At 34.2% G+C, this 14,214-nt stretch overlaps 1 protein-coding gene across 1 annotated transcript in view; it reads right to left on the bottom strand.

Moving 5' to 3' along the window:
* SLC38A6 (solute carrier family 38 member 6) overlaps nucleotides 1–14,214 on the bottom strand; it is a 68,450-nt gene that overhangs the window by 15,524 nt on the left and 38,712 nt on the right. Inside the window, exons 6-8 of the mRNA XM_061182654.1 lie at nucleotides 12,273–12,351; nucleotides 1,008–1,090; nucleotides 478–536 (exon numbers count right to left, since the gene is read on the bottom strand). Of these exons, the coding sequence (XP_061038637.1) occupies nucleotides 478–536; nucleotides 1,008–1,090; nucleotides 12,273–12,351 (221 nt within the window). The remainder of the gene's footprint in view (nucleotides 1–477; nucleotides 537–1,007; nucleotides 1,091–12,272; nucleotides 12,352–14,214) is intronic.

Raw genomic sequence — 14,214 nt, 5'->3', positions numbered from 1 at the left:
TTACTAGATCTCATCAACGGTTAAGCCCCTGAAGCTATGGTTTCGTTAATGGAACAAAGTTTCAAAAATTAAGATGACTAGGACCAAATTGATTTTACGGATTAGAACCAGCCTGATTCTCATGCTTGAGTATCCCCCAAAACACACACATACACACACAATATTGTACAGAAATAAATGGATACATACACCTAGCCAAAGAATTATACTCCATCTAAGGTTTTAACAGAATTAGTATGCTCTCCTCTCTAGTTAACCAGAAGAGAAACTGAATTTGAAATGCTATTCTAGCTTAGCCTCTTCAAAATAGATACAATGAAGGAAACAGTTTTGCAGAATAAAAGTGCTTTTAATAACACGTTGAAATAAAATGGGATACCTTCCCAACACAAAACAGAGTTAAGAGAAAAAAAGACATTAACACAATGAGTTCAATTTTAGTAAGGAGATAAGCAATACACTATATTTTAAACTTACCACAAGAGCAAAGAACACCATAAAGAAAAATGATAAACTACTTGTGTAGCCAAGAAAGCCTGTAAAATAACAGTAAAATAAAAAGCAATTTATAAGGAAAGTGATCCTAACGTGCAGCTAAAGCTATACATCTTGGGCATGTTTTTTATTACAGTGCTTGGTATCTGGGGCTTAGGGCTGAGAATAACAACATTCCAACTATCTGTCACAGATCATTTATGTAGCTCTGTACAGCAGGATTGGAACTGGCTGACCACTAATGGTACACTGTAAGGAAAGGCTGCTCTTTAACATTCCGTTGTAAAGATTTTATTTTAGTGGGGCAGACAAAATACTACTGCAAACCAAGTAATAGGTTAACTAGGCAGGGCTGAAAGCTGAACAACCTAAAAGTCCAAGTTCAAAATTATTCACAACCACCTTCTGCTAAAAATGTGGTACTATGAAATTTAAAAGCCCCTTAATATTATTTTCTTTCTTTCTTTTTCTTTTCTTCTAAACAAATTATGTCCTCTTCTATAAAGACTTACCTATTTTAGGAAGAAGTGCGAGAGGGAACACAATGGCAACACAAATGATTATTAGCAGTGTTTCTCCATCAAGATACCAAGATCTATTAGGAAAAAAAGTTCTGTTTTAGGCACAGGACTTCAGTGTTTGTGTTTATACACACACACACACACACACTCATACGGTATAACCATTACAACCACCCATTAGGAAAAGCCTACTTCTTTTTATTAAAATACGTTCTTGTGGGATCCTATTATTCTTGTTAATGAATTCACATTTAAAAATGTATCAAAACAATGAGATGCCATTTTTCAACTACCAAATTAGCAAATATTTTAAAGTAAGATAATAGACAATGTGAGTGAAGAGTGATGAGATGTACACAAAACTAGTGAAAGTATGAACTGTGTAAATTACCTTTCTGGAAAGCAGTTTGGCAATAGATACTGAGAGCCTTAAAATATTTGACACTTAACAAATGACTATTAAAAATAAGAAAACAATCATCAATAAGAACATTTTTGTAAAAAGATGTTTACTGAAAACATTTAAAATAATGAAAATTGGAAACAAACATCTAAGACCATGACAATTTTAAAATAAATTATGAGACTATGGGACAATCATAAAAAAAACATTTTATAAGTATAATAATATACTGAATATATCATAAATATATTTAGTATGATAACAAGTTTGAGGGAAAATATAGATTCATTAAAAATGGAAAGGAACTGCAATATATTGATAGCCATTATCCCTGGGTGGTAGAATGATGGGTACTTTTTCTTCTTTATAGTTTTCCATATTTTTCAAATTTTCAGGAAAGGGCATGAACTACCAGGAGAAAACATATTACAGTTTTCATATAAAAGCAATAGAATAATGAACGAGAAAAGGTAGATTAAAAGTGTGATAGTGTATTTGATTATTTAAAAAAAAAAGGATGCACATTTAAAAAAGTCAGAAAGATATACTTAAAATACCCAAAGTGGATATTTCTATGTAGCAGCACAGAGAAATTTTTATTTGATTTACTGGTTGCATATACATGGTTTTAATTTTTCAATATAAAAATACATGTGTTGAAGTTTTTAAAAATTAGACAATTTCCCCAAGACTTTAATAGTAAAGACTTTGCTTTAGTACATAAAAATTAAACAATTCATGAAAGAAGTACAACTAGTAAATACACATGAAGAAAAATCCAATCTCTGGCACTAATTAAAGAAATAAATAATAAGGCTATAGAAATTAAATGAGTAAAAATATTAAAAAAAACAATATTCAAGGATGTGGAATAATTGGTACTTCACACATTGCTAGTGATCTTGTCAATTAGCATTATCTTTTGGAAAAACATTGATAATATGTACAAAGGACAATAAAAATGTGGTAATCTACTCTAAGAGAATAATCTAAAATATAAAGAATTCTATGTGTATGAAGCTGTGACTACAACATTATTATAATATTAGAAAGTTGAGGGAAAATCTTATATATCTAACAATAGAAAATGTTTATGTCAAAAACAGCACACTCTTTTTTTTTTTTAATTTTTATTGGATATATGTATAACTGATTCATTTTGCTGTACACCTGAAACTAATACATTGTAAATCAACTATACTCCAATAAAAATTTTTTTTAAAAAGCACACTCAATGGAATGTTAAGCAGCTTTTGAAAAAAACATTTAGTAAAATAGAAAATACTAATGATAGAAATACAAAATAAATATTATTAACTATGTTTGAAAAACGCTTTTTGGGAAAAATTCAAAGGAAATAAAATGATAACAGTGATTAGGTAAGAGATGGTATTATGCATAATTTTTATTTGCTTTCTCTTCTAAATTTTCTGCATTGTAGCTGTCATATTTTTACACTGAAACATATGCATATATACACATGCACAATGGTAACAAAGTAAAATTCACGCTAATATGAGAGCTGGGAGCATCAAAGACAATAGGTATTACTTTTTCAAGTCATTTGGTAGATACTCTCAGAATTTCCAGTTGGCTATAATGTATCCTTTCACTACCAGATAGCCAAAGTCTCCCACTGCCTGTTAAATTAAGAAAATGGACAAATTCCTAGAAACATACAATATACCAAGACTGAATCAGGAAGAACTAAAAAATATGAACAGACCAATAATGAGTAAGAACACTGAATCAGTAATCAAAAACCCACCAACAAAGAAAAGCCCAGGACCCATGGTTTTACTGGTGAATTCTACCAAACATTTCAAGAAAAATTAATGCCAATACTTCTCAAACTCTTCCCCAAAATTGGAGTGGAGTGAACACTCCCAAACTCATTTTATGAGGCCAGCATACCCTACTATCAAAGCCACATAAGGACACTGCAAAAAAAACAAAACTACAGACCAATAACCCTGGTGAATATAGTACAAAAATTCTCAACAAAGTATTAGCAAACTGAATTCAACAGCACATTAAAAGGATCATACACTATGATCAAGTGGGATTTATCCATGGGATGCAAGGGTGGATCAACATATGAAAATCAATCAACATGATATAGCACATTAATAGAATGAAAGATAAAAATCATACGATCATCTCAATAGCTGCAAAAAAAAGCATGTGACAAAATACAATATCCTTTCATGATAAAAAACCTTCAACAAATTTGATATAGAGGGAACAAATCTCAATATAATAAAGGCTGTAGGTTGAAAGCTTCTTCTCTAAGATCAGGAACAAGACCGGGGTGCCTACTCTTACCACTCTTATTCAACATAGTACTGGAAGTCCTAGCTAGAGCAATCAGGCAAGAGAAAGAAATAAATGGCATACAAACTGGAAAAGAAGTAAATCTGTCTTTATTTGTGGATATGATCTTATACATAGAAAATCCTGAAGACTGCAACCAAAAAACTGTTAGAGCTAATCAACAAATTATGTAAAGTTGAAGGATACAAAATCAACATACAGAAATCAGTTGTGTTTTTATAAACTAACAAAGAAATATCTGAAAAAGAAATAAAGAAAACAATCCCATTCACAATAGCATGAAAGCAATAAAATACTTATGACTATTTAACGAAGGAAGTGAAAGATTAGTACACTGAAAACTATAAGGCTTAAATGAAAGAAATTGAAGACACAGACAAATGGAAAGATATCCAGTCTGTGTTCATGGATCAGAAGAATCAATAGTGTTAGAATGTCCATACTATCCAAAGCTATCTATAGAGTCAATGCAATCGCTACCAAATTCCAATGACATTATTTCCCAAAATAGAACAATCCTAAAATTTGTATGGAACCACAAAAGACTCCAAATAGCCAAAGCAATCCTGAGAAAGAAAACAAAGCTGACTTCAAACTATACTACAAAGCTTTAGTAATCAAAACAATATAGTACTGGCATAAAAATAGACACACAGACCAACAGAACAGACTAGAGAGCCTAGGAATACCCCCTCCCCACCCCATATACTGTCAACTAATATTCAACAAAGGATCCAAGAATATTCAGTGGGGAAAGAAGTCTTTTCAATAAATTGTACTGAGAAAATTGGATAGCCATATACAGAAAAATGAAATCTATCTTACAGCATTCACAAAAATTAACTTGAAATAGATTAAAGACTTAAATGTAAGACCTGAAACTATAAAACTTACAGAAGAAAACACAAGGAAAAAGCTTCTTGACATTGGTCATGGCAACAGTTTTTTTTTAATATGACACCAAAAGCACAAGCAACAAAAGCAAAAATAAAAAGAACTATATCAAAATAAAAAGCTTCCGTACAGCAAAAGAAACAATCAACAAAATGAAAAGGCAATCTACGGAATGGGAGAAAATATTTCCAAATCATATATCTGATAAGAGACTAGTATTCAAAATACATAAAGAACTCACACAGTTTAATAGCAAAAAATCAAACAATCCAATTTTAAAATGGGCAGAGGAAATAGACATTTTTTTTCTCCAAAGAAGATATATGAATGGCCAACAGGTATGTGAAAAGATGATCAACATGTCTAATCATCAGGGAAATACAAATCAAAAGCACAATGAAATATCACCTCACACCTGTTAGTATAGGTATCATCAAAAAGACAAGAGAGGGACTTCCCTGGCAGTCCAGTGGTTAAGACTTCGTCTTCCAATGCAGGGGGTGCGGGTTCGATCCCTGGAGCTAAGATCCCACATGCCTCGCGGTCAAAAAATCAAAATATAAAACAGAAGCAATATTGTAACAAATTCAATAAAGACTTTAAAAATGATCCACATCAAAAAAAAAATCTTTAAAAAAAAAAGACAAGAGATAACAAGTATTGACAAGGATATGGAGAAAAGGGAAGCCTTGTGCCCTGTTGGTGGGAATGTGAATTGGTTCTGTCACTATGGAAGACAGTATGTTGGTTCCTCAAAAAATTAAAAACAAAACTACCATATGATTGGTCCAACAATCCCACTTCTGGGCATACATCTAAAGGAAATTAAAACAGGATATCAAAAAGATATCTGTACTCCCATGTTTATTGCAGCATTATTCACAATAGCCAAGATATGGAAACAACCTAAGTGTCTGTCAATGGATGAATCGATAAAGAAGATGTGGTGCATACACGCACACACAATGGAATATTATTCAGTCATGAGAAAGAAAGAAATTTTGCCATTTGTGGTAACATCAATAGACCAATGTGAGCATTATGCTAAGTGAGATAAGTCAGACAGAAAAAGACAAATACTGTATATCACATATTTGTGGAATCTAAAAAAGCTGAACTTGTAGAAACAGAGTAGAATGGAGGTTAGCAGGGGCTGGTGGGTAGGGGAACTGAGGAGATGTTGATCAAATGGTACAAACTTGCAGGTAGAGGATGAATAAGTTCTGCGAATCTAACGCAAAGCAATGTGATTATAGTTAACGTTAACTATTTTATATACTTGGAAGCTGCTAAGAGACTGGATGTTAAATGTTCTCACTACAGAAAAGAAATGATAAGTACATAAGGTAATGGAGGTATTAGCTAACACTACAGTGGTAATCATACCACAGTATCTAAGTGTATCAAATCTACACGTTGGACACCTTAAACTTACACAATGTTGTTATATGTAAATATCTCACTTTAAAAAAAAAAAAAAAAGAAAAAGGTTTTCCTCTACATGGGCTTCAGCCCATGGCTTCTAACACAAACTTTATGATTCACTGTGTCTCTTTTACACCTTGGTGTATGAAGAAGTCCTCTTTAATGTATCTTTAAAAGGTACTATTGGACTTTCCTGGGTGTGCGATTTCGATCCCTGGTCAGGGAACTAAGATCCCACACGCCATGCAGTGCAGCCAAAAAATAAAAAAAGATACACGATAAAAGGTACTGTTGGGTGCTGACAACTTCCTCTTTAACAGAACAAGAGAAGGAGCAACGGCAGAAGCCACACCGTGAACACAGCTCACCCACCTCCACCCTAACTCATGCCTTTAGGAAGTGCATGTGCCAGAAACTAAAGCCTACACGTAAGTATTTCTAGCTAATGGGCCTGCATTTGCGCATGCCCCTCAAGTCCTGGTATGCAGGAGGTTCTAAGAGCGTGCAGAGATTACAAATACAACATGACACTCCTCGGCATATTCATCTTCTAATCACTCTTGAATACATATGAAAATGGGAACTTCAAAATAACCCTCACTGAGGAACACCTGGCAACTAAATTTCTGAAGCTGGCAAAAAGCCCAGGGCTCTATGCCTGAAATCTCCTTCCTTCTGGGACCCAAAACAGACTCAGACAGTTGCAGCGCAAGGAGATAAAAAGGCCCAGAGGCGCACCAAAGTAGATTCCATCTGTTAATTCTGCTGTCCCTGCTGTCACGAAGGGAGAGCTGGGCAAAGGGAGCACGTTAATCCTCAGGACCAAAGACTCTTTTCTCCTGTATAAGAATCTTAGGAACACTTTGAAATCCTGAACTTTATAACATACACTATTATATACTTTATAACTTTATAATTTCAGATCACAATTCACTCATGTCCGTAGAAGCCACATGACTGCCCAGAGCACTGAACTGGGGGCCAGAAGATAACTTCACCTCCTCCCAGCGGTTAACTCAGAATCACAGAGTTATGGAATGTTAGAGCTAGAAGGGACCTCAGAGATCATCTGGTTCAACAACTTCATTCTATGTCTGCAAAATCAGCAAAAGGATGATGATGATCTTAGTAATAGAAGCAATGGAAATACTCTCTATTCTTCAATAGTCACTCAATTTATGGTATTTTTTCAGATACTGCCTCATTTTTCTCAAGATTGTGATTTCTTTACACTGTCTTCACAGGATTAAACTTTTAATTCCTAATATTAAAAAGAACTATTGGGCCTCCCTGGTGGCGCAGTGGTTGAGACTCTGCCTGCCAATGCAGGGGACGCAGGTTCGAGCCCTGGTCTGGGAAGATCCCACATGCCGCGGAGCAACTCGGCCCGTGAGCCACAATTACTGAGCCTGCGCGTCTGGAGCCTGTGCTCGGCAACGAGAGGCCGCGATAGTGAGAGGCCCGCGCACCGCGATGAAGAGTGGCCCCCGCACCGCGATGAAGAGTGGCCCCCGCTTGCCACAACTAGAAAAAGCCCTCGCACAGAAACGAAGACCCAACACAGCCATACATACATACATACATACATAAAAAAAAGAATGTAAGCAGACAAGAATAGCATTTAAAAAAAAAAAAAAAAGAACTATTGCAAAAAATAATTTCTCTATCCCTGGTTTGGCTACTGGTTAATATTAATCATTTCTTATCTTTATTAAGTTATCTTAATACAGGCAATTATAAATACAATGCTTTTCTTTACCATTCATCAAAAATAAAGGCAATACAGTAATGCACAGTAAAGTTAGTTTAAATTTCATGTGCATGTCACAGTCAACTGAATTGTGCTTGGCAATGGATATTTTCCAAGGAACAGAAATGATTAAACTTACAAAATAAAACTCCAGCTTGAGAAATACAAGCCAGTACAAAGAAATTGCAAAAGCACATTTTATAACTCAAGATTTTAGAAGAATATGCTAACCTGAAAATTTTTCCTAAGTGGGGGAAAAAAAAGTTATCTAACAAAACCCCTATTTTCCTACTGTGATCTATTGTAAATATACACTCTCTTCAAGCCAAAAGAATTAGAGTAAAAAGTTTTATACTTCCTGGAAAACTTGTTTGATCTGTGGATTTAATCCTATGTGATAAAAATGTTCCAAGTATGAAATATAGAGTATAGATCCTCAGCTGTATTGCAAATGCTTTGGCATGCAGATTTTTTCCCGTATTTTAATGAAAACCAGATTTATTTATAAGTTGCTTTAATTTCATTCTCAAATGGAACAAGAGTATCATATGTTCTGAATTAGAATCTTACTCACATCCCATATCACTTATGTAACTCAAATGCAAGACAACTTAATTGTGTCAATCATATTCCGCTGACAAGATCATTAAATGTTAACAGAGAGCTTCCAACTTTTAACAGCCATAGATTTTTTGAATATAAGTTATTCTATGAAAAATATAGATGCCTCATAAAAATTTGGTATAAGTATTATAGCTTCTGACTTCTAATAATAATTTTTGAAATTAGGATATTATGAAAATAGTTTCTTCTTGATAACATCTTTATAAAGGTTTATTTTTCACAAAGGTACATCAAATCTCACGGATAACACAGAAAATAAGCACAACAGAAAATTCTTAACTGCAATGCATTGTAATTCAAACCCTCAAAGTATATCAATATCAGATTAATCTCACAGAAGAAATATTGCTCTGTAACTCTACCTAGAAATAAACTGCCCAGATAGTTAAATCAATTACCATAACACTTGTGTCTTAATTATTTTACAGCATTAAGGTTTAAAGACTAATGATTTAACTGCATTCTAACCAATTAATATAATTAGTCACTTACTAACGCTTTTCAAAACTTTGAAGTCCAAAATAAGTGAATATACATTACATTTAAAACAAGAAGAGGCTGTTAAAAAGATGTGCAATTTTAAAACATCTTAACAGAGATGATGCAAACTGGCCACAGTATTTTGAAGTATACAGTTTTAAAAATTCATTTCTGACACGTAAAAATAACATTTTTATCAATTTTCTACTAATATGAATAAGATGGAGTTAATTTTTGTTTCTTTAAACAAATCAGAGAAAAAAAAACCAATAAAGTAAATGACAACTGATTTAAAATGAGGCTATGGTAAAAGTATCACTTTTAGAAAAAGAAGACCTAAGGTTTAATAGTTCTGTCACATACTACCTTAATTATTTCTAAAACTTTATATGTATTTTTGTCCTTGTGATCTATGACAATAAAAAAGAAAATAAATAGAAGTCACCAAATTCAGGACCAAGAAAAAGGAGAACACATGTGACAACTAGTAGGATTAACATAGTTTATGCAATACATGCAAATATGACGCTGACCTTCCTGGCAGTCAGAGCAAATAGGGAAGAACTACCTTTATATAGTTATTATTACTGGAATTCCTTCTTTTTTTTTTTTTTTTTTGAGGTATAACTGACACACGACATTATGGAGTTGCTTAATTCTCCACATTTACACTATGCTATCAGCTTACAAAAGCATGTATATTTATATCTTATTTGGTCATCTCAACAACTTTGTTAAGAAGGCAGTACTGGCACCACCATTATGCCAGATGAAGAAACCTCGGGCCCAAAATTAAATTATATGGCCAAAAGAAGTTAAATTAATTTCCTGAGGTTACCGAATATGAAATGGAGAGAATTTACTCTTAGTCTAACATTCTTTATTTCACCTCTTATTGCCTTGAGTTCTTAGCCCTAAATTATAAAAGAAATTTATTGCGTAGAATGAAAAAAAATTTTTTTTATACAGCAGGTTTTTGTTATCTATTTTATACATATTAGTGTATATATGTCAATCCCAATCTCCCAATTCATCCCACCACGACCCTGCTTCCTGCCACTTTCCCGCCTTGGTGTCCATACGTTTGTTCTTTGCATAGAACTTTTTGAGTAATAGAAGTTGTCCTCAATATTTTTACAGCAAATACAAAAGCAAATTTCACATAGGTATGTCATTTAGCAACTGTTTATCAAAATAAGAGCAAAAAACATAAAAGTAACTAGATAAAGCTATAGATAAAATAAAAAACAAGGCAGCTGTATCAGATGTGATAATGAATGTGGAAACCTATACAAAGTGCTATACAAAGGCACAATATCTTCCAATGATGAAAAATGATTAAGGACTTCTACTTACCTTTTTTCAATCACATATTCTTGATGGTTCCTATTCAGATTTAAACTATACCATATTTTCCTTATAAATATGTATTTGCAGTTGTCTAAGTAGAATTCTTTCATGGAAGCCAACTTGTAAAATCTAAAACTCAATTCTGAAAACTTGCCCTGCAGTCCAGAACAAGTTCAAATATTGGAGCAAAACAACCATTTAAATCTAAAAGTCTGACGGGTTTTAGTGTTGTGGTTTAGAAACTATATATAATAATTTGATGACAATTAAAAGGATTCATTTAGCCTTTTCAAGTTTATTTTTCTAAAAATTTCATGTTATACGTAGTAAAAGGAAAAGTATAATTAATTTGGGTTTTTTCCGCCATAAAAAAGAGATGAGTCAATAGTCTTTAGAACCCAGCATATTTTTTTTAACATCTTTATTGGAGTATAATTGCTTTACAATGTTGTGTTAGTTTCTGCTGTGTAACAAAGTGAATCAGGTATATGTATACACATATCCCCATATCCCCTCCCTCTTGCGTCTCCCTCCCACCCTCCCTATCCCACCCCTCTAGGTGGTCACAAAGTACTGAGCTGATCTCCCTGTGCTATGCAGCTGCTTCCCACTAGCTACCTGTTTTACATTTGGTAGTGTATGTATGTCCATGCTACTCTCTCACTTCCTCCCAGCTTACCCTTCCCCCTCCCCGTGTCCTCAAGTCCATTCTCTACATCTGTGTCTTTATTCCTGTCCTGCCCCTAGGTTCTTCAGAACCTTTTTTTTTTTTTTTTAAGATTCCATGTATATGTGTTAGCATACGGTATTTGTTTTTCTCTTTCTGACTTACTTCACCCTGTATGACAGCCTCTAGGGCCATCCACCTCACTACAAATAACTCAATTTCGTTTCTTTTTATGGCTGAGTAATATTCCATTGTATATATGTGCCACATCTTTATCCATTCATCTGTTGATGGACACTTAGGTTGCATCCATGTCCTGGCTACTGTAAATAGAGCTACAATGAACATTTTGGTACATGACTCTTTTTGAATTATGGTTTTCTCAGGGTATATGCCCAGTAGTGGGATTGCTGGGTCATATGGTAGTTCTATTTTTAGTTTTTTAAGGAACCTCCATACTGTTCTCCATAGTGGCTGTATCAATTTACATTCCCACCAACAACGCAAGAGGGTTCCCTTTTCTCCACACCCTCTCCAGCATTTATTGTTTGTAGATTTTTTGATGATGGCCATTCTGACTGATGTGAGGTGATACCTCAATGTAGTTTTGATTTGCCTTTCTCTAATGATTAGCGATGTTGAGCATCCTTTCATGTGTTTGTTGGCAATCTGTATATCTTCTTTGGAAAAATGCCTATTTAGGTCTTCTGCCCATTTTTGGATTGGGTTGTTTGTTTTTTTGATATTGAGCTGCCCAGTATTTTTAAAACAAGAAAGGAGAAGGGCAGTGTAACATGGTTTAGTATTGTTTATAATATTGTTAAACAACAGAAAATGAAACAAATTTTTTCTAATAATGCTTTATAACAGGATCTTACACAAGTATGTTGTAATGTTATCACTCTGATTTATCTTTATCACTATGGTTCGCTGAAAAGTGGCAGCAGTTATTATCCACTCCCCTCCTCTAAGACCTTTACTGTCAGTGCTTTCTGCCTTCCCCCATCCCCCACCCAATCTTTCATATCCAGAAATTTCTCCTTTACTCTTCTCCAAGAGCTAGCTCATACCTGTCCTGCCCTTTCATGCCCCCATGGAATGCAAGAATTACACTGGCGCATCAGAGGGTACACAGCGCTGTGCTCTGCACATAATGGAACATCACCAGACATCTGCAGAGTGTTTTCTTCTCTACTATTACTCTGCCTCTGCCTAATTTGTAAGTGTCTTGAGGGCAGGGGCTACATTTATTTTACTTCTCACAAGGGCTTAATATATATTTATTGAATTAATAAATGAATGGATACAATGTGAAGTATTTTTTCTTACCCACTATGGTCTCCAGACAAAAATTCTGAAATAGCAGCAGGAAGCTCTGTTTTAATAATTAAAAGATAAGATGACATAGCTGCAAACAGAATAAAAAGAGTTCCTATTAGAATTCTATAATTTTTAACCATTTAAAGAACAATCTATCCAGAAATACGGATGTCCATTTGGGCTATGACAGCATGTGGAAGATTAATTCATACTGCACTATCCTCAAAGATAGATATATACCAGGAATGGAGATAAATAACTTTGTAGGGAAGAATAATTGGTAAGCTCATTAGGTATCTTTTGTTTACATTTCAAGTCCAAGGCAAACGATTTAGGTAAAAGAAAGGGTCTTGATTATAGGCCACTTATAAATGAAATTTTGCTTGAAGTTTGGCCAAAACTCTTAATGTTATTCCCCTGTCCAAGGCATTAGAGGTTAGTTTAGCAACATTTGATATAGATACAGGAGATAAATAAGTATAGCTAATAAGTTTGATTACTTGTTCTTTCTTACTAGAGAGAGACCTCCCCCCAGAAGTCTCACTTCCTCTCTCTCCTTTTCTCTGCCACTGTCCTCCCACACACATTTTGGACACGTTATTATAAAACAATAACAAAATGCACAGTGAGTTACATTTTAAGTTGTCCTCTAAAACAGAGGAAAAAAGATTCAATTGCAACTATTAAGCATATTAAAGAGACAAAGCTTATAACTTTTACTCCATTTTATTAACAGGGCTCATCTGTATTATGCAATCAAAACCTGAAGCTTGGGCTTCCCTGGTGGCGCAGTGGTTGAGAATCTGCCTGCCAATGCAGGGGACACGGGTTCGAGCCCTGGTCTGGGAAGATCCCACATGCCGCGGAGCGACTAGGCCCGTGAGCCACAACTACTGAGCCTGCGCGTCTGGAGCGTGTGCTCCACAACAAGAGAGGCTGCGATAGTGAGAGGCCCGCGCACCGCGATGAAGAGTGGCCCCCGCTTGCCGCAACTAGAGAAAGCCCTCGCACAGAAACGAAGACCCAACACAGCCATAAATAAATAAATAAATAAATAAATAAAATTAAAAAAAAAAAACAAAAAAAACCTGAAGCTAGCATTATTTCTCACATTCTATCAGACAGGATCCAAGAACTTTTATAGCATTTTAATAATGATCCTATTTCTCGTATAGCTATAAAAAAACCCCACATCTTATTAACCTTCTATCATATACTAGGAAATGTTTAATATGGTTACAGAATACAGAACTCATTTATATGTAAATACTTGAGTTTAAACTTAAATGCTTAAGTATATAGAAACCCAGATGATTTAGAGTCAGTTTAACAGAGTAATAATCTCTGTTTCCCCCAGAGATTAAGTATATATTAAAAAAGAGCCAACAAGAATATGTCCATGAAGAATAGAGTGTACTCTGCGTGCATGTTAATTTTATTACTTATTTATATTTCAGGAAACATTTCACTTTCTCCTTGGACCTACAAAAACTAAGAACACAAATGAATGCCAAGTCTGAATGGCAAAAATCTGGGGAAAAACTGATTAAAAGGCTCAAAGAGTTTAAGAAGAAGAATGTATGTTTCTCAATAAACATATTTAAAAGTAGCTGAACTTCACAATTATTACAGTGCCGTGTGACCACTCGACCCTGGGGGAAAAAAAAAGCATATATACTAGTTTGTGTATAAATTTACATGAAGATAGGCAACGCTTACATATACAAACACATACACTCTCTCTTTTTTTTTTTTTTGGTAAAACAACATGTACTTATGGCAAAGTAAAATTTAGAACAGTTAAGTAAATAGTCACTTCTCTGCAATGAAAATATACATATTCACATTTTCCAGTTTATGACTATTTCTTTTTTCCCAGCAGAAGTACAGCTGTTGAAATAAAGCCTTTTCCTCAGCAGAAGTACAGTACATTTCTCCAAACTCTCTGCAA

The sequence above is a fragment of the Eubalaena glacialis genome, chromosome 2, assembly GCF_028564815.1.
Source record: "Eubalaena glacialis isolate mEubGla1 chromosome 2, mEubGla1.1.hap2.+ XY, whole genome shotgun sequence".
Taxonomy (NCBI): domain Eukaryota; kingdom Metazoa; phylum Chordata; class Mammalia; order Artiodactyla; family Balaenidae; genus Eubalaena; species Eubalaena glacialis.
Note: the sequence above shows the minus strand (reverse complement) of the source record. Positions and strands in the feature narration are given on the sequence as shown.